Source organism: Colletotrichum scovillei (genome assembly GCF_011075155.1).
Source record: "Colletotrichum scovillei strain TJNH1 chromosome Unknown Contig00004, whole genome shotgun sequence".
NCBI classification, from domain to species: Eukaryota; Fungi; Ascomycota; class Sordariomycetes; order Glomerellales; family Glomerellaceae; genus Colletotrichum; species Colletotrichum scovillei.
Window position 1 is genome coordinate 2,381,049 of NW_023336262.1, and position 23,913 is coordinate 2,404,961.

The 23,913-nt window shown below is 53.3% G+C and overlaps 1 protein-coding gene across 1 annotated transcript; it reads left to right on the plus strand.

The window, feature by feature from the left end:
- The first annotated feature begins 18,990 nt into the window (after positions 1-18,990).
- Positions 18,991-22,854, plus strand: HER10_EVM0008471 (uncharacterized protein). Its single transcript, XM_035477989.1, has 2 exons — positions 18,991-20,252; positions 20,475-22,854. Exons 1-2 carry the CDS (start codon positions 19,721-19,723, stop codon positions 21,617-21,619), a joined length of 1,677 nt encoding a protein of 558 aa, XP_035335165.1. The 5' UTR covers positions 18,991-19,720; the 3' UTR covers positions 21,620-22,854.
- Positions 22,855-23,913: the final 1,059 nt, after the last annotated feature.

Below are 23,913 nucleotides of genomic sequence, written 5' to 3' on the forward strand. Positions count from 1 at the left end.
GGAAATATAGACATTAGCTGGAAGTAGACAATCTCACAAGATGCTTCTCGAGTACCCTTGGTGATCACTAGTGTGCAGAATCCACGTCAGGCGGAAATCAGAGACTGACGAACAGAATCATCGCTTCGATTCGCCAAGGGTCTTCTTCTCGAGGAATGACAAGCATTTCCCATGTTGCCAAATTTTATCCAAGTTCCTATGCCGGGCCGACATCTGGCATAGTATAAGGTAGATAAGCAAAACGCAGTCCAGACTCTGTTCGTCTACATCAGCAACTGACAGTGACTTGGATGAATAGCTGGCTTCAGATCCATGTGAATCAAACATATAAAAGGCCGCTTTTTCGTTGCTTCTCGCCGATTGAATCTCCAGACGTCAGGGCTGGCGGTGACCGGAGCAGCCACGAATCTCGTCGTTGCCGTTCCCCCACAGCTACGAGGATCGCTACAAGACAAGCTTAAAGACTGGTTTCAGATGTCTTAAGAAGCCCACAAAGTGACTCCAATACAGAGAGAAGCATCTCTCATTCATTGTTCTCGCCGCCGTAGTATTCAAATAACAATAGACATGAGAGGGATAGCGATACAGGGATGTTAGCCCTTCGTTGAGGTTGAAATGTGGGTATTGAAGACTGGGACATCTGCTTGTCAAGAAACTCATAGCCTCCCGGACAGAATCACCAGAAGCAAATGCCATTCAATGGCTCTTCAGAATCCAAAGAGCTTTCTGCATACTCCTGCGTCCTAAACGCTACTTGCTCTCGGTCTTACTCGCCTAGGCCCATATAGACTTAACATCAACACCATCGGGAACGCGGTAAATTGCTATACAATGACAACGCCAATTTTGCCAGCTTAAACAGTCCCATAGAAAGGTCACAGCGTGGGGAGAAGACCTCCATGGCGAGTCTCAAGGCCGAGAGATCGTCTAGGAATCGTAGAGGCGGCGTGTGTATAGCGACAAAGATGAGGATCACTATACTTCACTTCAAACAGAAGCTAGCTTCCTTCCTCCTTTTCCTCCTCCCACCCCTACGTCGCGAAAGTATTCTTCTCGGTATACCTCTGTACCTCTACTTAGAAATAACTGATTAGTATCTCGGGGCAAAGGAAGCACACTTGGTTCTGGAGCACATTTGGCCTACTATGTTGATCGTAAACAGCCTTGGGCATGTGCTTGCATCATTCAACCCGTGGGATCTCGGCATGATGGGTAACCTTCGAGCGGCTCTAGGTGCTGTGGTCTTTCGTTCTCACTGAAAAGACGTTCACGAAGATAATCTAGGACATTTATATGTGCACAAAGTTGAGGCTGGCAGACTCAAATGGAGCACTTCATGGTGTTCGCAGAAAATCAGGTTTCTACAATCCCTTTCAAGCGATCAATCTACATGGCGAGCGATGGCGATCGTGCGTCTTCCAGACCATGTGCTACGGAGTGGCCAAGCCGAATGATCGTCAAAAGGCAGAGGCCTTCCAAGTATCTGTTTCCTTTTTGTCTGAATTGCTCCAAGTCGTCAGGGTGAGGGATTCTATCGCTTGCTCTCGAGGACTCTCAGTTCACTGTCATTTTCCTCTTCCTTCTCGGCTTGTTAGTCCAGACACCATGCAATTCCCGCGCCATATCACATATACTACGGCCTTGACACACTGACGCTCTCCACATATTGGTTGCCAATAGTGTGCACCACAAAGGTCTCCTATTTCTCTGCCTCGTTATCATATATAGCTGACCAAAGGCAGCGGAAACATTTTCGCGATGTTTTGTTAAGCCAGTATTGCATCCCGGTAGATTCATATGACCGGTAACTTTAGGAAGCGTTCTATCCACAAACTAGCATACCGCAAATAAAGGGGCTTCGCAATACCACCACGATAATGCTCAGTCTCTTTACGTGTATTCGCGGGATGAGCCGTACTTACAAAGAAACTATACACAATGATATACAGGCTGGCTTAAACGTATATCATAAAGGGTTCTTGTGTGATCAAATCGATTTATGGTCTGACCTACAGCAAGATTCGACGTCAGTATCATCAACGATTGAGGAGGCGAGATCAACTCTACTAGCAACAAAATGTCGTGTATGTTTCTTAGTATTTACCGACATGAATACTGCTTGACATATCTTCTATCACTAAACTAGATGTTAAACTTACAAAGGCAGCCAGGTGCTTGTGCAAAGGTGCTATAAACCCGTCTATGCGTGAAGGCTCGGTTGGGCTCAAAGAGCCAACGTCACCGATGATGGTGTCTGAGATGAAAAACACATGTCCCTAGTGATCTCTCGAAGAATCATTTTGCTCTTATGAGGGGCAAAGCGATGTCCTCGGTGCCACGCCTGTTGATCACGAAAGACCACTTAAACACCTCCGCCGCGGACGTCCTCACTGCGATGGTAGACTCTTTCGACACCATGTCAATGTATCTTTGGCCACTTATCCAAAGTTTAGACCCCTAAAGCCTCAAACTCCGATTTGTAGGGGTGTCACTCAAGCATATCTGCTCCAATCCACCTATCGCTCCTATCGATCGACCTGACCGCATCGAACAAGAATAGGGAGACTGGCAACAAGATCACTATCTCTAGCAAGGTACGGCGAGAACTCGCGTTCAGAGGTCCTCGATTGCGACAAGGTCGCCATGGGACTAGGCATCTATTTGCGGCTTGAGTAGATTCGTAAATCTTGAGTATTTCGAATGCCAAAGTTCGGCTACGCTCAATTTCATAGGGAAGCATGTGGACATTGGAAGGGAATGATAGCATTGACGAAGATGCCATCATTTCCTCAGAAAATCGTCCCGGTAAACAACCATATGAAGGACAGACGTTCCGAGTTGCTGTCTCCTTGAAGGTCCCTCTACAACGGAAATGATTCCTACTTCACCCCTTGAACTCATCACATCGCCAATAGGGCGTGTCAAATCACCTTTCACAACAGAGAAGTAACGAGGCGAGCAGGAAAACGACACCCAGCAGCAAATCATGATTCAGCAAAACATCTCTCAAGTAGGTAAAGAGACGTATAGGCTAAAAACTCCCACTCGCACATCGAGGGGGAGGGAAAAAGCCAGCAACATCAACCAACACAAGGTAACTAACCGGTATTCTTCTCTCGATACCTAAGCCCAGAGGCTAGTATCAATGATGAAAGAATGAATTCTCTGGCGTACGTAGGCACATCGACCATACATGATCAGAGAAGAATCACCCTTTTTTTCTTCCCCCCAGCCTTCCAACCAGAAGAGGCAATTACGGCAGACATACATTCGGGCACATCACGAGACAGAAGGAATCCCACGCATAGAACGCTTTACATCGGTCTGACATGCCGCTAACACTTCAAAGCCTGTAGATCAAGGACACGGTGACGATTCGCAGGGACAATAGTCATCAGAGCCATCACAACCACTAGGGTCTACATGTTCCCCATCAAGCATTGCACCTGGCGACGACTTACAATCAACGAAGGCCTCTCACCCCCAAAGAAAAAGCGTCCCAGGTTGTCTTCAGGGTCAACACAGCCACCACAAGCAAGCCCGACATCTCGAGATCCCAACAGCCCCTGACCTCTGCATGCAGACCATTCCCCCAGCCCACCTGAACTCACACTGAATATACGAGGCGAGTGAGAGCCCACAACATCCGATCAACCTCAGAAACGGGATACGGCTTCATCGAGTCTGTGCCCAACACCGTGGCAATACACCACGCCAACCCAACGCCACGGCTACCTCCAACAAAACCGATGACCCGACGACGACGAGGACGACGACATCGCTCACAATCGCGAAAACCTCGCCGCGTCCTCGTCGCGCAGAACGCGTCCGATCAAGAAAACACGGTAACGTAACCAGCCTCCCACCGGTCCTGCTACACCATCTCGGGATAGTCCTCTCACGCCGGTCCCCTCGACGATCACCAAACGACACACACATACATCTTAGCCAAACTCGTCCAGGAACGGGCTTACATACGCCCACACACACAACCACGACACCCTCAAAGAAAAAAGACAAGAGATAACCCCACAAGCCGCCTGAAACCACGCGGCGCCCTTTCTTGGGAGTTGAGTACCTACCTAGTGAGCCGGACAAGCCCAACATGATGTTCTGTCGCCGTAGTCCCCCGTTGGCCGCGCCCCACCCCCTCAACGGCTTCTTTGTCCTCCGGCGCGCCGGCGTCTTTCAGCCCAAGCGGAAGAAATTCCCCGCTTACCTATCAGAGAGAAAGAAAAACACGGAATTCGTGGTGGTGTGCTGGAAATGGCCCGCCCCGAGCCTCTTGTGTGAGACACGAAAAAAAGGTGAGGCGGCCTAAAAACCTAGTTCATGGTCCCCGAACGTTAGTCCGGTGAGTTTTGCAGAGATAGGGCGACAGCATGCCAGAAGAGGTCTCTCTTTCTCTGTGTGTGTGTCCCATCATTGGGGTCGTAAGGGTCTCGGAGCTACGAGTCAGCCCATTCAAACGCCACCGCCGATAGAGCGCGAGGAAGAAAATAGTGCGCCACTTTGGTCTAGATTGATAGACCACAACCAGGAACCCGTTGCTGCCACGAGGTTACTTGGGAAGAAGACGAAAAAGCGACCTGAGCAAACACACACGCCCCGGGAGCCTCTCCCCGCGAACCCGCTTCTCGCCGCCGTTCCGGTGGTCAGACGGACTAGAGCCAACCCAGCCCAGACTGAATCAGGACGGGCCCTCGACACCATCCAGGACGCATCGCCGGCCAGTCACTTGACACAGCGCCGCCTCTCCGGGGAAACGCACCTCACGCATCCCCTCGACGACGCGGAACCGCGGAGCGAAGCGGCCCATGACATCTCACATCCCCTAGATCTTGGCCGGACTCGTCTCCTTCTCTCGCGCGTACCACATCGCCGCCGGGCAATATAGCGTAGGCGTCAGCATCAGGGCTCGAGCCACAAAGCCAACAGGAACCTAATGAGCCAACCGAGCCAAACGTCAAAAAATCCATACCTCTTAGACCGGCGAATAGACACAGTGGCACCTCTCTCTCGATCCGCAGGTCCTCCCCTCCATGATCCATCCATCACCACCAAACCCCCCTCGAGGATCCCCTGGCTTGTCAGTGTCGTCCCAAGAGCTTTCGGCATGTGACACGGACGCTTCATCGAGTCAAGCAGCGCAGCCGCAGCGCAGCCTGGCGTGGACCGCGCGGATCCCCTCCCCAGCGCTCCGCCTGCCCACAGCCTTTTGCCTGCCGCCGTGCTTGGTTCCTGATAGAGAGAAGGTCAAAGCATCTGCGAGACATTTCTTAGCGAGAAAAGCAACGACGATTGATTGATTGATAACGAGAAAAAAAATCTCTTACCACGTAGACAAACTTTCTGCCGTCCGCCTGAAAGCTACAGAGGGCCAAACCGGAATGTGCGGGGTTCGTTGATTGCTCGAGCGGGCGGGGGGACGCAGGAAGCGCAACCGCTGTCTGACTATGGGAGCATCATTTTTTTTGTGTGTAAGCGGCAGAGGGCCGACGAGAAGCAATGCCTGCTGCATTCAGGCCACTGCCGACAGCAATAGTGGATGCTCATGGCCTCGCAGTAGTTCCCATGCTACGTAACCGTACGGATGGATAGTGTTCGCTTTCCAAGTGTCAAAGGTGACTCTCGTACGTCTTGCTGCGATCCACGTCCCATCCGAGCCACCTCGGACACATCGAAGGACACACCTCTTCTGCGTCTTCGGTAAAAGGGAAGACTTTCCCCAGGCGCAAACGGGTGAAGATCGGCCGAATTATTCGGCAAACGTGACGACCCCGAATTTCGATATTCAGCGGTGAGAACCAGTTCAAGCATAGGTCGTCACTGGTGGTGTGTCTTTCGTTTCTCTCTCTGTATCCTATTGTCCCTCTTTCATTCCTCTATTCCGCGAGCCGGGGGCTTTCTGGTAGTGTTGCAACGCAAGGTTCTCTTCCGCATGAAGATGGCGCCCCCGCCCGAGTTGGACAGAGCCCCATTCGGATCTTCAACTAGAGACCGAAGATCGTAATTTTGACCCAGGAAGATGCCATCACAGGCAAGCCGCTAGCAGCCCAATTACCCTGATCCTAAGTCGGGCACAGAAAGCCATCAACGTGGTCAGGTTCAGGGTCCATTGGAGGGCCAGAGGCGTATCTCAAGATAGAATTTCGGGGAATATGTCATGAGTGAGTGATAGTGATTGCTTCATCATAGCCCGGTCTCGAGCGAGACTGGTGGATGCGATTTTCACGTAGCCGCGACCCCCGAGGGTATTAGACCCAGTGATGGAGAGTTCTATTGCCGCGTAGGTCTCGATACTTTGTCAAGAGTACCTAACCCTGCTTCGCGACGGGATGCCTCCCGGCGCTCTGATCATCACGAACTTGTGGCGACGACACACATCGTGTGGAGAGAGACTTGACTAGAGAGACTGTTGCGTCAAGCGTTGGGTTGCGTCGACGTAGGTCTTCACGCGATGTCTCATTGACCACTTGTAGTCAACTTTTGATGTGGTAAAATCGGGACAAGAAATTGAATGCGGCCTTGTGCGCCGTGTGCCTGAGCGAGCCCTTTGCCTGCATCAAGCTGCAAAATGCAACCCACCACTCCGCCCAAGCCCGCCCTAATCCCCGGAAAGAAGACACCGGTGTACCCGGAGGCCCGGAGAGACAGCCGGTTTGCTGGAAAGCAATGGGTTTCTTGGAGGCAGACGAAGGCTCGAACCCACCCACCCCTCCACCCCATCTCTGCTTCAGTAACACGCCGTTCGTTTTCTCGGGTGCAAGTTGCAGCATAGGTTGAGTGAGTGTTGCCATATGCACGCTCGGCTTACTTTGCACAGATAGGTATTCAACCACCTGCATTTGCGGCCATGCGGACGTCTTTATCCACGCAGAAAGGCTGCTCATCAGTCACCACACATCGATGCAATGCAGGTCCGATAAGTTGAAACCAACGCACTCCTTCGCCGTTTATCACTCGGCATGATGCAGGTGAAGTTTCCCCCCAACTTTGCCTCTCCCGAGGCTACCATCTAGACAGCGTGTTTCAGGGCTGCCCAAGACCTCAAAAGTTGGGTGCTGCAGGCTCGCAAGATTTGAGACTCGAGAAAACCAATGAGTTTCCGAGTCCGAGGTAAACGGGATGCCAAGTTTTTCTCGTGTTTGTTGCCTCTAGTCGTTTTGGTGGTGGGGTTGTAGCTTGTTCCCTGTGCTCCATAAGCTGGCAAGCCTCAGCTCTCATCGTATCCGAATTCCAATATGCCAAAGTCTGGTGAAAACCCTAACTTTTGATGACAATATTCGCGCATGCTGTGTCGGAAACGGCTGTTTGCCCCCGATCACCCATCCGGCAAACATTGATATCTTGGAAGCGCCTCGGCTTCTTACTGGCTCCCGACATTGAAGATTTCCAAGTTTCTGGTGCAGCATACTACATTGACCGCTCACCAGAGGCTACAAACTGCAGCTGTCTCTCGCCACGTGAAAGTCGTTGTATTGCGAGCTAGCTCCCGTCAAGCCACCCACCACCTGCATCTCGCACTCTCATTCAGGTGAACAAAGCATTCAGCGTACGTTGCCGGCCGCCGTCTCACACCCACGCATCGACTCGTGCCGTGGTTTTCACTATCCTGGCGGTACGATGTTCTCGGTCTACTGACCATGGAGCTGTCGCTAGTTTAGTTAGGTATCCCGATACGCCAGCCGTTGGCCGAGGCTACTTCCACGTTTTCGTTGTGTTGATAGATGCATCGGCTTCCTGTCCGTTTCCAGCTTTGAGATGGCTGTGCAGTGTGCGGTACGGTACTTCGTGCGGACACTGAGAGACCGCACCGACGACAAAAGCTGAGGTTGGATTCCGGGACGCTCAATCTCCCATTCCCCACGCTAATCACTTCTAGAAGGTTGAGTAACGCCGGTAGTTAGAGACAAGGAAATGAGTTTATCTCCCGTTCGTGGACCCCACGGAAGGTGGACGCCTTTCTGGTGCAGATATTGGAGCCTATCGCGCTTGGCTGTGAACCACTGACGAACCATCGGCGGGACAAGCGGGAGGCCTGGTAGGACCCTGGCCTGGTCGACTTCCACGTTGCTATCTTGGAAATCGTGAATGGGTCGTGCCGATGGCGAGCTCCGGGCTTGTCAATTTCGTGGGCACCCAAATACTATTCATTCGAGCAACGTGACACCAGGAACTCCACCGCACCGAGCTGCTATGAATTAACAATGTCGTACACCATTTGACCGGGCAAAGGCGGATGGCCTCTGGAGAATCCTCTGCCGAGGTCAAATGCTGTTTTGGAGACGGTTCGATCGACATAGTTATCAATGGGGATGGGTCGATTAGTGACAGACTTTTATGTATACTGAGATACCTCGTGGCTCTTAGTGATGAATGTTCGAAACGCCTCTCAAATTCCAACGACTGGCTGGCGTCGAGAAACCACGGCCAGACTGCCGTATTCTGTCGGCGACCAATATAGATCGGCCGGACGATATGGCCGGTTGTCATCACCTCGGGCAGTCTGATACGTGGTGACGAAGCTATGCCTTCTAGAACAATGGAAGGATGCAACATGAGAAACGGCCCCATCGTGACCTGGGGCCTCTGCTTCATGCTGGTACCCCTTCCATCTGCCTTCCGTTTCCCATTGTTTCCAATGGCACAAGGCGCTGCGTCATGATAACCATGGTGCCCTAAACAGGCAAGTCCCTCATACCCAAGGCTATGCGGGATGCTTCGTGATGGGGACTCAGGCGTCGGAGTGTGTGGGCCCTGAAACCTTCTCGAAGGTCTTGGAGCCTGGAGGCCTATGGGCTAACGACCGCGGGAATGCCCATTGGTCGCTGCGGAGGAACCCCTTGTATTGACCGGTGTGACGGGGTACCCCTGACGAGACGAGTTGGAGGGCTCCGTCGGGAAGCCTCAGGATGACAGCTCCCATTATTAACCGATTTCTCAGAACTACTGCACAATATGTGGGCTTCGTTCGGCCGGGAGAGGACATTGAGTCCGGTCTGTAACGCCACGTATCCACGCGTGCCACGGCGGAAGAAAAGAGAGTGTCCGTAATAAGGGAAAACTTGTCGGCTATCCAGTGCTCCGGCTGCTCTAGCCAAGTCAGTTTGTTTTTGATTCAGCCCAATGAATGATTCATCCACTCGACCTTCCTTGTCGAAACGGCAAATATTAAGTGAGCTCAGTAGACCGCACGAACAATAGTGAGGCACCCCACGGGCTTAACTTGGTCGAGAACGTTACTGATTGTCAATGGTTGCTTATTGCCGTTAGCTGGCAGACTGATAAGTAATAAGTGCCTTGCCTGACAGTGACGCTAGGGATTCACTCGATCCCGGAGGATCTTCCACGCCAAGTGAAGCCCCTGCCCAGTCCGTGACCGGACAGTTAGCCTCAGCAGTTATCTCCAGACAATACTGGTTGGCGATAGCGATAGCGGTGAATATGCTCATCGACTTCTTGGGGTAGTCGGGTCAGGACCGTCAGGCTAAACGGCGGCCCCAGGCTCCAAAGCACCTCGGGCCCGTTGGAGGTCCCTTTGGCGATCTTCCAGACTCATGCCCGGTTGCGGCGAGGACCCTTGTGGCCGAGCAAGAGACAGATGGACAGATGGTGTGGCCCGCCGCTTGGCTTAAATTTGAAGCAGGCCTTTGCTAGATTTGCCAGAAATCCGGGGCAGCTAGACCGGAACAAGGTCCGTTTTTGGGCCTGGTCGCCGTTGGGGGTCTCGGTGCCACTGGCTGGGCCGGGACCCCACGGCTTCCTACCCGGGCCGCCCAAAGTACCATGTCCACCAGCCAGGCTCCCAAGTCGTTGGAGGTGAACTGGAGTGTTGGAGAAGGGAACTTCCCAGAGAGAAAAGAAGGGCCCGCGGGTACAATTGGGAACTTCATGAGCATCAAACGACAGATCGCCGGGGTCTCCTCGATCAACCAGCGAATAGATCTGCTGAACTTCCGTCCTTGGACATCGATATTGCGCCATCCGTGGCTTTTAATGGCTCTCGGTGGGGAGCTTTAAGAAAGCGGCGGTCGGAGAGTTCCAGCGGATGACAATGGTCGGCTGCTGATCTACCATGAACCGTTAGCTGATATTCTAGTGTGGATTGTTATTCCGTGGCACCGTGGACGTCTAAAGTGTGAACATGTCTGGCTCATATCACACAACGCAAGAGACCAGGCGTTGACCAACACGACCATTGTGTTGGGGCATCTTCGTAAAACGGGGTCAATGGAGGAAAATTTTGCAGTCGGAAGTATATTCCTACATGGTGAATCCACACATTAGGTCGGGTTGTTGGAAGACCCGGGCTGTTTTGGGCTTAATGTGTTCCGGTGTATTGGATCGTGTCAAGTGTTTGCTCATGTCTGATCCAGCAGCCAGGAACGGCCCAACCACCCTGACGGTGGCGAAAGGATTCTGAGCCAGGCACTTGGCTCCTCCCCGTGGCCGCCGCTGAGATAGCACCTGGTCGGCCATCCTTGAGCCCCGGCCATTTGACAAGCCTAGGCTACTTTGCTGGCCTGATCCAGAAAAGGTCGACAGGCATATGGCTGAGCCCTGATCCCATCAACTTCAGTAGGACTCGAGTCCAGAAAGGTTATTAGCAGGCTATCGTTCTCCATGCCATCCCATGTCGGTCGCAGAGGCCGGGCTCCTATTCGACTGCTAAACCCACAATTCGAAAAGCCACTTTTCTTCGTAGGGCTTTAGAACGGTCCCAAGCGTTATGCTGCCGGTTCCCCGTAGTCTGGGATGCTGCAGCCAGACTCCACTATCACCCATGGTTCGACCGAGAATGCCTTGTTCTCGAAGTTATTACGAGGGATTTCGGGCCTTCGATGCTGGCCTTCGAGACCTTCTTCTCAGCAAGCCAGCAAACCCCAAGGAATTAGGTAGTGGGTGGGATGACCGTCGGAAACTACTCGTGAGCGTCTTGACGTTGTTCGCATTCTCAACGATAACAATGCTGGCATTTTCGGGCTGTTGGGTCGCTGATGCCAAGAGCGTACCCATTCGCTATTTTGAAATCAATGTAGAAGGATTTGACAAAATCCAATATGGAGTGCCTGAGTAATGGGATAAGTTGCGTTGATGAGGGGAAGCTTGGAAAGTTGTGGGATGCCGCGATGCCCAGCGTACTGTACCTGCATGCGATGGTGCAACGGTTCGTCTGTTCCTGCATATATATGGAAAGAGAAATGTACCTCGTACCTTGGCACCTTAGGGACACTGAGTGGCCTGTAGCATCTCGAAGCTTGCAATATGCAAGGTACGGATACGCTGAGCTGTGAGGACGGAGTACACTACGTGGTACCGTTTCTTCCGAAGTACCGTCCGGCGAATCATGGGAGCGCGCAGCAAGACTGGGGCCGATGAACACCATTTGGATGGAAGCCCTGACGTGGTTGCGTAGTCGCATGAACGGAGGCAAATTGGTGATTGGATAATCGCCAGGATTTTGACCAGGCATGGAACCCTGGCACAAACTCACCGGAACTTTCCCAGCTGTGAGAACCACGCGTGCGACGGTCAAATACCTATTGCAGATGATCTGCGTGTGCGAGACCGATCATGATAAGATGCCCAAATAGGGACACAGCGCCGGTGGTGCATACGAGTTATGCAACATAAAGTCTAGCATAGCCCGCTTCGACACCGATGTGCACCGGAAGATATGCTGATAATGTATGCTGTCTCCGCTGCGAGAGAGACCTGGACTCTATGCATGGCTGCATGGGTAAAGACCTGGTCCACGCAGAGCGATAATGACAAGATGATAAGGCCAGAATCGAGTCGAGTTGGTTGTCAATGGTGCAAGCCGCGGGATCGAGCCGGATTGTGCCCGCTTTGTGCTGCGGCGCAGCTGTTTGACCCATTGTGCGTGCATCGTCCATCCATCGCTCTGTGGCAGCTGGATGGATCATGGAGCAAACAACAGAACCACAGAACTAATGCACCATTGGTGCCGGAGGTGCTCTGGTGCAATTTTATGCAGAGAGCTAACGTCTCAGCTAGAAGACTAGTGGGAAGAAGGCCGTACCATAGTCGAGACTTGTAGTTGCCTGAAGCTGAAAAGGTAATGGCGATGACGATGGAAAGGTCTCTCTCTTCCTGCAAAGTCTTTAGTGTCCAAGGCTGAGTCGGTCGTCTGGAGATGGAATCCGACTTTGCGGGTCTAGCCGACAGCATTGTGGAAACCAGACTCTCGTTACGCGACTTGAGCTGCCGACTGAAGTCATCGCCGTCGCCCTTCCTCTGGCCAATGGGATATTGTCCATGTCCAACATGGCTAGCGGAGGAGTCGATAGAGCTGCCACATTTCATCTTGGGACAGCTCTGGCGTCAGCGAAATCTACCTGCTTCCAACCCGGCCGCCCAATGCGGAAAGGTAGAAAGCGACGGAGAGGATAAGTCAAGCCGTTAAAACGTGCGGGATTGGCGGCGAACAAAGAGATGCGCATACCTTTGAGACAGACGGTTGGATGGAGACATGTGAAAGTAAACAGTCTGAGTTGGTTGGACCGTTGCAAACGACGCTCTGCTCTGTGCCCATTGTAGCTAGGATTTGAAGCGGCGCAGCTCCCCGAGTGACCGGTCACTTCTCAAAAGCCAGAAGGCTTGATTGAAGAGGCAGGTGTTGGAAGCAGCACGGGGACCAGAATCTGTTTGCTTGCTGTTGGAGGCTTTAGACCAATGGCTATCGGCAAATCGACATTCGATACACTTTGGTGGATCGGAAAGCTAGATGAGTATGCGGTTGGTGCTAGTTGCTGTTGGTCCGCAAAGTCGAAAACCAACCAGCAGGCCATCACTGCACAACCTAGCTTTCGAATAGGCTGAATTGTACCGATGCAAACTGCGTTCCCGTCGGTTGCCTCTGACATCCCAGATTGCGAGGCCCGGGCGGATGGATCTGTGATCTGGACGAGACGAGAGGGCCGTGGAGTTGACGCATGTACCTTGTCCCCAGAGGTGTAGGATAGAGTGTGGCATATCCGCAGTATCGCAGCGTTCAGGGATCGAATCCTGACAGGAGTGCCTGGAAGCTGGAACTGGTGCGCCGCAGACTTCCACAAGCCTGACCACACTCGAGTCCTCTCTCTCAAAGCGTTGTCCCTGCGAGCATCAAGTTCAAGGTGATTTAGTACGTATGATCTGACAGGCTGAACCTGGTGTACCGGCATCAAGGCAACGTTCATACTCAGTATCGTGGCGTCGTCTCTCCCAGGCTTGCAAGTGAGATGGACTTCAAGGATGATATCTATCGATAAGGCAAGAGTTGGTGCGACATGGATCCGAACAGCAGTGACAGGTCGCGGGGGAATTCTTGGTCATCGGTTTAGGGTGCCAGGGTGTACCGGTATACCGTCCGACCATCTATCCGTACCCGAGTATCGTGAGGGTGTGGTGAGGATGAAGCGGGGTGGTGCAAGGGGATGGACGAGGGCGAATGAGGGGTAAAGGCGGTGGTCGTGCCTCGCGTGCGCACACAGGCTGCATCTCGCGGTGTTCCTTGCATCTGCGTTTCCTGTAAGGTACGGCAATCATTTTTCTTTTCTGTGGAAAAAACTTTTTTGGTCAACATTTCGGTGGTGGTGGAGAGGTGGTCAGAGTTGGGGCACGCCGCACACGTACCACAAAGATGTGTGGGCATTCAAGCAGGCAAGGTACGCAGTAAAGAAACATAGTAGGATGCCTTATTCAGAAACGAGTGCGTACGTAAGGCGGGATCCATACGTCTAATGCGAGACGAGTTCGTTCGATGTCATGGTGGATGGTGGCATTGGTGGACGAAGGGCGGCGTGTAGTGGGACTGGGTAAAGTAAGTTGTTACTGAGCATTGAGGTTGGGTGGTTGGCCATCAGAATCTAGACGTTGTTGCGTTTCTTGTCGAGGGCCTATCGCAGGCATCAAGCTGCAAGATGACCGCTGAGGTAAGGACTTGCCTGGCTGATGGTATCATCACCCGCATCGACTGCGGATACGGGAGTCTCGGCCCAGAGAAACGAAGGGAAAATCCTGACTGGTGTTGACGCAGCTTTCAGAATAAGAATCGATATTGTGTGAGTTATGACACAGTTGTCACTTACTTACCTTAGGCCTTGGAAGTAGGTAGCTGCTGCATGAGGTAGGTGGGCGAATGGGGACTCGGGAGCGCCTTCTCACAGCCGAATGTTTGCTTTTTCCCGCATCATGGATCCAATGCAGACGGGACTGACCAACGGAGCACCGGGACTCCCGTTCCCCAATTCCCAACGGCAGCAGCTTTCCTTGGCCCCCCGGCCGCCTTGCCAAAGAAAACTCGATGGAAACTTGGGAAGAGATGGAAGGCAGGTGGGCTGGAAGGAAACTGGTATGTACTTGGCTTTCGAGAGTCTTCGGGTTCCATGGCATGCAAGTTGGCTCCATCTCAACTGTGCCTTCTCCAGGTTGGCCGCAGCTGGCAACTGCATCTGCATCTGCACCTAAGGTACGAAGTACTCCTGCTCCTGCTCCTCTTCCTGCACCTGCAGGCACATCCTTGGTCTGGTGCCTTCCTTTTCCAACCATGCGGCGTGTGAGGCCTTCCAAGTTAGGTTGCCTGTGACATTCAGGTTGGTGTTTGAACGGACGGTGACATCGAGTCCTCCATCCTTCCCTTCCCTTCCCATCCCATAAGATCAAGTAGTCACGTGGCGTATTGTCTGAGTCTGAGCACTCGTACCTGCCTCGAATTGACAACTCGATACCTCAGGTGTAGTACCTCACCCACCTTACCTCTTCAGAAAGATAGGTGGAAAGAGAGAGAGCATCACCGTTCTTTCCACTTCATCCGAACAGGCCATCCCGCCCGCCCTGCGCCTTAGCCCGCAGCCATTACTCTCATGGATTTAAACATTGCCCTACCGAACCCATCTCAGCTCCGGATCCATGGGTGCTGCGTACTTACATGCCCCGTGGTTCCGTGGTGCCTCAATAGTCCATGCCTTACACACCTTACTTGACGGCATGCACGCCGAGCACTGCCTCAACTAGACTGCCTGCTGCATGGACCTCCTCGCCGCGACGTGGTGGCGACAATCTTTTCGCTCTTTTCAATCATACTTTCCATCCTCCCAGGGTCGGATTGCCAACTCGGACCTGAAAGATCGGATGTCACTTTGTCGCCCACCGTCCGTGCAAAACTCGACAGCATCATGAATCCACTGGCTTCGTTGGTTGCTTCACCATCAATATCGGCTCCCTGCCCTGTCCCGTCATGATCATCAGCCGCGGGCCGCGGGCCACTCGAGAGGCTTGCTTAGTCCCAGCCATCGCAACCTCGAATGGCCTGTCTTGACTGTCCACTCTTCAACATTCAAGCATGTCGAGGCAACCGAGAGTCGTACAGTCTGAAGAGGCTCCCACCAATCCGTCAACAATGCCAGGGGTGTCAGGGTTGATGCTTGGCCGTCACCAAGCTGCTGGACCAACCGGGACGGCCAGTCCAGAATTGGCATGCTAGATCTGTCGAGACAACTCAACTCGGCTTTGGCGGGGTCGTGGTCGGGTGACGCAGTCAGCAATCCAGCGCCCCCCGCGCCGGCTCGACTCAGCAGACAGACGCGTGAAAGAATGGAGAACAAGTCGAAACCAGAAACAACGCCCGTCAACATATCCGCCAGACCAAGACTCACGAGTGATATGGATCCGTGAGAGTCCAGGCGCGCAAGAAACTCTTGCTAGTGGCGGCTGCGTCATCGCTAGCCAACGCGATGCCGTAAAGCCACTACCAAATCCTCAAAGCGCGACGCGGGGTCATTGACTGGTGATAGCAGACGTGTGACGGACGCCCAAATCGACCACTGATATGCCAAGCGGCACTCAACGGACGTCTAGTGGTGGATGGCACCTCACGGTAGAGGTTATCGTTAGACTCGTTACTCTAGAGTTTTTACAGGGGGTCGCCAAAGATGCGCCTGCTCAGCGTTCTGAATGGCCCGGTCACGTCTCCATCACACATCCTTTGTGCGTTTCGTGTTCCTGCACAACTACGGTACCCACCAGATGAGAGGCTTGCATAGCTGGCCCCGAGAGGGCTCGCTGGCGCGCTGGCCAGCTGAATACGACGCCCGTATGCATCGACATTATTCGAGCACACTCACATGTTCGCCGCTTCCAAGAAATCGAGTTGTGCTACGAACCGGGGGCACGCGTTGGTGGCCCCCTCGCATGCCGTTGGCTTTGGTTCCCACTCGAGGAATCCAAGGGCTTATCCGTACAGAACTTCAGAAAAGGACGGTGGCCTCCGAGAGAGGAGACGCGGCGCACAATGGGGATGAGTGGGTGTGCGGCCTCCGCCAGGGCCATTTTCACAATTAATCCAATACTCGGACGAATTAACATTTTGATAGCTGTGGGCTTTTATTCTTAGAAAGCCGGGACCTCGAATATACTCCAATAACGCAGCAATTATGTGCCTGACGACATCGGATGGATGAGCCACACACGGCTTTCCCAGAGCTGCGGTTGCAATACTACCGCTCAAGCCCACTGTCTCCTCAGTTCAATGACAATTGACAGGCTCCGTTCGTTTCTGCGGCTCTGGCATGAATGATAGACGGCGATCCGCTGGCTATCCTAGCTGTCTATGTCAATGCTGCTCGGGCAGCCCAGCAATTGCCGCGATGCTCCGCGTTTCGAGCATCTTGGAGCAGTCATAGTCGCCTGTCTGGGGATTTCAGACAAGCACAGCTCTGCTCAGCCGCTCTGAAGCATGAAAATGGATTACGAATGCTCCCACGAACCGCGAAACTTGCTGGGGCATTAGCAGAGCCACCGTGATCAAGGAGACGAACGGCAGATGGCGTTTTGCTCGCAAAAGAAACAAGCTGGTTTTTTCCCCCTGGTTGCCGCTCACGCTGGTTTCCCTCACCATCACCATTGCCGCTGTTGCAACTACGGCTACCAGACGCAACTTCTCAAGTGATCAACAGTAAGCGGCGCATCGCCCTCCAGTGTTCACTGGACTGGTACCTTGCATGCGCGCGTCGGCCATGCTTCGCTGCGAGTGTGCTAGCACAATGAGCGATACGACTGGCGTGCAGCATGAGTGTGTCTGCATGTGTGACTGTGGACAGAGGGTTCATCCAGCGAATGATGGTGCCCAAGAGTGTGGTCGGACGCGCGCCAGACTGGGCTGAGATGGCGAGTACCAATCGAGGAAGCCGTTTGTGCTAGTTGTGTGGACGGCGATGTGTCTATCGACAGGCGCTATCCATTTGTGCCTCGAATTGCCGTCCTATCAATGAGTAAATGGTCCTCGGGTTTATGCAGCTCCGCTGAGTTACCTCGACGTGCGGATACTCTTTGCCCAGTGCCCACTGGCGAACAATGTACCTCGAACCTGTCTCATCTTGCATACTCTGTTGGTGGCAGGCCGATTAAAACTACCTTCAGCGTTCTCTTTCCTGGTGTGTTGCTCGGTTCTGTCTACGTACAACCGACTGAGAAGCCGCTGTGGCTGGTTGGCTGTACTTCGGCCTGCTCGGTACTGCAACCAGGTTCTTGCCTTTCCGTGTTCAAGGCATAACGGACTATGGACTGGGCATTTAATCACGAACAAACGGCTGATGGCACTCTCAAGGACGGCGGCATACAATAGTCATGTATAGTGCTTGCTCTGTGCTCAGGTCCAGATGCTCCCACGACGCCCGTTCAGGGCCGCCGTCAACGCCATCTGCCAGCGTTGGCTTGGTTGCTGTAGCCGTCTGAGAGCAACGTGACGGCTGGACAGGGCTTTCTCTCTTCACTCCGGCTTGCAAGTGGAAGTTGCTCGAGGAAGACGTCAGCCACAATCCCGGCCTTGAGCTGAACGAGTTGGGGTTGATATTGCCTGCAGAACGTATGGCTATTTTTCATCTGAAAGACTGGTTATACAAGAGCCTTGACGGCATCGAGGCCGGCGTGTTCCTGCAAGATGTCGTATGTGGGCGTCTGTTGGCACCGAGCAAACTACCTACAGTACGGATTCGCAGCCAGCCAGAGGGTCCTCGCCCTCGGGTACTTCAAACAGACCGGCTCTAGCAGCAAAGTGGGCAAAAGACTACCCCAATACACAAAAGAACGGGGAAGCTATCAAGTTCCCTTCAGAGTGCGGTCGGTACATCCGGGTGATGCTTGATGGCCCGTCTCGTCTCGTCTCGTCCGTTTCGTCGCTTTCTGGGCAGGAGACGGGGTGAAGAACACAGAACACAGAACGGAGAAGGGGAGCTCGTGGCTTGTCTGAACGGTGTGTCCATACGAACATCCATCCGTACCGTACCTGCGTTTTGCTCATCCAGAATTAGAATTGGCCTGCTGGCTGCGCCATCCTCTCGTCCCAGCCCACCCACGCACAGCATGCCACCCACAAAACGACACAACTCATCATCCGGTGCGGTAGGGCCAAAGCACCGTGGCACCCAGAAGCCCACCAGCACAAATGTACCACCCATCTGATGTCCGCTTGGCCCCAGAGCCAGACATGCAGAGGCATACAGACAGACAGACAGGACCCACCCATGACACCGTCTCGTTCGCCTGGTGTTCCTGTTCCTGGTCCGTCGCCGCCGTCACTCATCCATCCACACATATTCTCAAATCCACCCACTATCCAACGAGTGTGGCGGTCCACTCACACTTCTAACCTCCTCCCCCCCCCCTTCCGAGTCCACGCGCTAGGAACGGAAGCCCATCCCAGCGACCGAGAGCTACGTACCGACAGAGAAGGGATTCCGGTACGTATCTCCACACACCCTAGACGGGTCGTCTACGTACTTGGATCCACAAGATACGTACTTGTTTACCCCTGGCCCCGGTCGACTTGTGTGGGTGAGACATGCCTGCGTGGAGAGGGAAGACGAGTGAGAGAGAGAGGAGACGAGGGGACGGGGGTTCGAGGACGAGGGTCCGTCTACTCGAAGGTGCGCTAGGGTCTGGGATGGTCTGGTCGGGTCTGCCACTTGGCTTGGTACTCAGTGTCCTGTACCATCGGCCTATCGACGACTTTTATCTTGCGCCAGTCGGTTGATCTTGGTCTCTTTTCTACTTATCCCCCTTCACCACCCACGTTCATTTCACTCTCGCTATTTCATGATCGACACTCCGTTCGGCTACAGTGCGCTGTGATCTTTTCTTCTTATGACCTCTCGGTTCTTCCTTCTTTTGAGACTCGACATTTGGGAAACACTTCGACCTGCTCGAACCATCCCGTCCTTCCTTTAAACACAACTACAACTCAGTATCCATCAACCGTCTTCGAGCCCATAATACACCAAGCCAGTTCAACTCTATCATACCTTTTCGATCTTCCAACGACATCTCCCGAGAACAGAAGAGAGACAGAGAAACACTCCAGACGAGTTCCATGTACAACTAAGACAACCCACACTTTCACTCATCGAGTCATCAACACCCTGACGGTCATTTGTCTACCAACGACCCGTCGTCCTATCCTTCACACAGAAGAAATCGAAACCCACCGTCATTAGGCCAACTGCCCATCACTCAGTTCGAAAGAACTTGAATCAAGTGTACAACATCGACTACGCTACACCACGCATCATACGATTAATCAGTAAAGACGGACTCAAACACCCCGCCGACTAACACCCACAGCTCAACACGACAAACTTGTCTGGTGCGTCCCGCATGAGCAATAAAAGAACAACAGATGGAAGAAGTCAGGAACTGATCATCAAACAGACGCATCACAATGGACGCTACCATGATGACGGCTCAGGCAATGGGACAAGCTCCCTTCCTCTACTACCGCCCCGAACAGAAGCTCGACACCTCAAGGCACCGTGGTCACTTCTCGCAGCAGCCCACCATGTCCCAGCACATGCCCATGTACCCCATGGTCCCAACCCTGCCTTCAACGCCCATCTACTCGCGCCCCAACTCGTCCTGCTCGCAGCCCATGGGCCCTACGCTGTACAGCAATGGACCCGCGAACATGACGCCGATGGCATCTCCCCAACCCATGAGCCACAAGCCCGCCATCATGCTCGAGACGGAGATTTGCGACGATAGCCTCTACTTCCCGTCAACGCCGCCGCTGTCGACCTGCGGCAGTGCCATCAGCAGCCCCAACGCCAGTTACGATCTTCTCCAGACACCGATGAACCCCATGTTCTCCGGTTTGGAGGGTATTGACGGCTTGGAGGGCTTCAAGGAGACGCTGGAAGTGCCTGAGAACCACGCTGTTGACTGGAGCAGCTGCGGGTCACCCCCGATGACACCTGGTAAGTTGCAATCATACCGCGTGTAATTTTCCCTCTTCGTTGTGCACCGACTTTTATGCTTTCGACCTACAATTCCATACACTTTTTCGCTGCATGGGCCTCGGCGGTTTTTTTGACCCCATTCCCAACGGCCTGGGTGGTGGTTGCCGGAAAGCAAGTTTGGCGGGGCACTTCGTGGGATTTACTGAGGGACGTTTTTCGGAGGCTAACTCAATTTGGCAGTCTACCTCCAAAACCAAGCAGCCCAGGTCCCCTCGCTTAACACCAACACTAGCGACCTTCTGTCCACCGCATCTTGCCCTTCACTTTCTCCCTCTCCCTCACCGTACGCCAGGTCTGTCGCGTCTGAACAGGATCTTGACTTTTGTGATCCTCGCAATCTTACTGTCGCTGCTGCATCCAACACCTCCAACCCGACTCTGGCGCCCGAGTTCCCCGCTTTCACTCTCGGTGATGAGCTCAGGAGTGAAGTTTCTGCCAAGACCCCTACCTCAGCCCCTTCTCAACCGACCTTTGACTTCAACCCTGCTTTCCCTCACGGCCTCCCCGCCTTTGAGGACCTGAGCGATTTGGAGTCTGAGGACGACTTCGTCAACGGTCTCGTCAACCTCGGCGACGCTCACTCTGCTGAGGTCCGTCGCCCCCGTGCCTGCACCGGCTCCAGCGTCGTCTCTCTCGGCCACGCCAGCTTCATTGGCGAGGAGTTCAACTTTGACGAGGCGGATTTCTCTGCACCGGCCTGCCTTCCCAGCCCCTCCTCTTCCTGCTCCGACAACGACTGCCACCAGGTCAAGCGTCGCAAGGTAGTCAAGAAGGACGCGAGCGAGTCTGCGCCCAGCATGAACACAGCCTCTGGAGCTTCTCAGGCTGCCAGCAGCGAGCAGCGTTCCAACAGCCAGGCCCCCGCTTCCGAGGCCAACAGCTCTTCCGACTCCGAGTCCAACTCGGCGCCTCTCCCGGCTCCCGTCAACCGCCGCGGCCGCAAGCAGTCCCTCACTGAGGACCCCTCCAAGACCTTTGTCTGCGAGCTCTGCAACCGCCGCTTCCGCCGCCAGGAGCACCTGAAGCGTCACTACCGCTCCCTCCACACCGGCGAGAAGCCTTTTGAGTGCCACGAGTGCGGCAAGAAGTTCTCCCGCAGTGACAACCTGTCCCAGCACGCTAGAACCCACGGCAGCGGCGCCATTGTTATGGAGCTCGACGACTCAGCCGTTCACTCCTTTGACCACAGCATGATGGGTCACCCAGAAGACTATCACACTCTTGGCAAGGTCCTCTTCCAGGTTGCCTCTGAGATTCCCGGAAGCGCCAGCGAGCTCTCCTCGGAAGATGAGAACAGCAAGAAGAAGCGCAAGCGCTCCGACTAAACAGTCTGAGTGACTTGCTTTTTTCGCATTCAATTTCAGCACCGACAGCGACTAACCGTCGCTTTCGATCATGCCCGACACGACTTTGATGACGACAACTTCTTTTTTGATTTTTTTCCTTCTCAGGCCAGCCCCGCTATGTTTTACGCGGATAGGTCACTAGGGTCACACAGGGTGCCCTTCCACAGGAGGACCATCATGAACCACCAGAAGATGGTCCGCCTCGGGAAGGGCCACATGCGAAAAGTGCAAGCGGGTTTGGGCATTTTCTCACCAACGCATTGTCTTCCACTGTATCAGTATTTACGACGCCAGACTCGCCGACTCCCTCCACAGGTCTCGGAACATGGTCAGCGTCGAAGGGATGCGTTGTTTCAAGGGCAGCATTGATGATCACCACCAAAAGTTCAAGAACGCAAGGGCAAAGGCAAGAGCAATCCGGAACCAGGACAACGGCGTGTAACGGCGGACTTTGTTTCAAACAGACACACAGCAGCAGCATGATTGTTTATTCGTTTGGATTTTTTTTCGGAGACAGAGGAGAGGGAAGACACAGAGACACAACCCAAGACTCAACATCCATCCAATTTTTTTGGCAGCGGCCAAAGCGTACTTTTCTCTACGCTCGTTGTAATCTCTCCAGCATGTTCGGAGGCCGGCAGCCAGCATCGCATTTGGAACATGGGAACATTTCTTCTTGTGCGCGACGATCCGAAGCTCGGACACCTTTCTCTCGGGAAGGTTCACCGTCTGCGGGTTCGTCGCCTTCATGTGTTTACTTTTTTCACCATCGAGTTGGGATTCTTCTCGTTTGAGCTCTTATCTTGTTGGTCGCGGATCCAATTCAGTGTGAGAGAGGAGGCGGAGGCGGAAGCAGAGGAGGGGGTGCTTGGAGTGCAGGTCACCTCATCATCGGACAAACAGAAGATGGATTTTCATTTCTTTTCGCCGCAAAAACAACTTTGTAAACCTGTACACAAACACAAACACATTTCTGAACACACACAAAAAAAAAAAGAGAACACTTTTACGCGCTGCCAAAAACCTTTTCCCTACCTCGCCCGCATCTTTCTTGTGATCAATGCCTCCTCTCCCTAAGTGCCTTTCGCGTGCCGCGTTGTGTGATCTGACTCGGGGGCTGAACAATGTTCTAGTTCATCGATCGATGGGGGCTTGACTTTTACATTCCTTCGACATGGGTTCAACTTTTTCCTACCCAAGACAAGACATCAACCGGTGTTCCAGCCCAGAAAAGGATACCGTCGTCATGCGTTGTATTCGCCAATCGGATGTTTTATGGTTTCTTTTTCTGAATCTCTGAGGTCCTTTCCCGATTCCCATTCTTTCTTCTTCCCAAGTCTTTTCTTAGGCATTGTCTTGTCTCGCCAGCGGGATGTAACTCAGCTTAGTAGCTAACACAACACCCCGACGTGGCCCGACTTACACACCTGCCTTAGCGCCGCAGCCTTTTCTGACTGATCGAGAAAACAGGAGTCCACCTGGCTGTGTGGCACCAGGTACCCGAAACGATTCCAGTGCGCCGCCGCCCCCTTCAACGGCGGACGGCATTTGAAGTGACGTTTATGGTTTCTTCTTTTCTTTGTTGGAGTCACGGGTGTTGGTCTCACCATCTTTTTTGCTTGGGAACCTAGGTACTTGGCAACGCCTAGGCTCTAGTAGCGAGTAATCAAGGCGTGCGTTGGGTTTTTGAGTCATCACACTTGTCAGCCTGCCGCGGAACTGACTGGTTGACTGTACGCATAGGTAGGTCGCGCGTCTTTTCTTTGTTTGTTCGACAGGCCAGGCCCCATTCCCCATCTTCGGTCGCGGACTGAGGTCCGGCTGTAACGGTCTCATTTTCCCACTTTTCATTTTTATTCTCTTCGCCAAGTTCTCTCTCTCTCTCTCGCCTAGGTTGTCCAAGTTGCCCGCCTTTTCTTTCTTGGGTGACATTTGACATGGGCGATTCCTGGCGGGTTCGGTAAGACCGTTCGGATGTCATTTCCTTAGTCAGGACTCTGAAGGCTACGTTTAAACCATGTGCGTACGGAATCATGTGGTCTATACCCTTGGCTACCGAACTTTGAGAGGAACCTTGAATTGAGAGGGTGACGGACGTGATGAAGAAGTCACATTACAGGTGGCAGTACCGAGGCAAGTGGCAAGGAGAAAAAACTAACTAAGCACACAGCATGCCTCACCGCAATCGTACCACTGACGGCGAATAGATTTCGGATTACGAAGTTTTACTCTATTCTATAGTTTTGTCACATTCGGGTTCTGCTTTCTTTCTT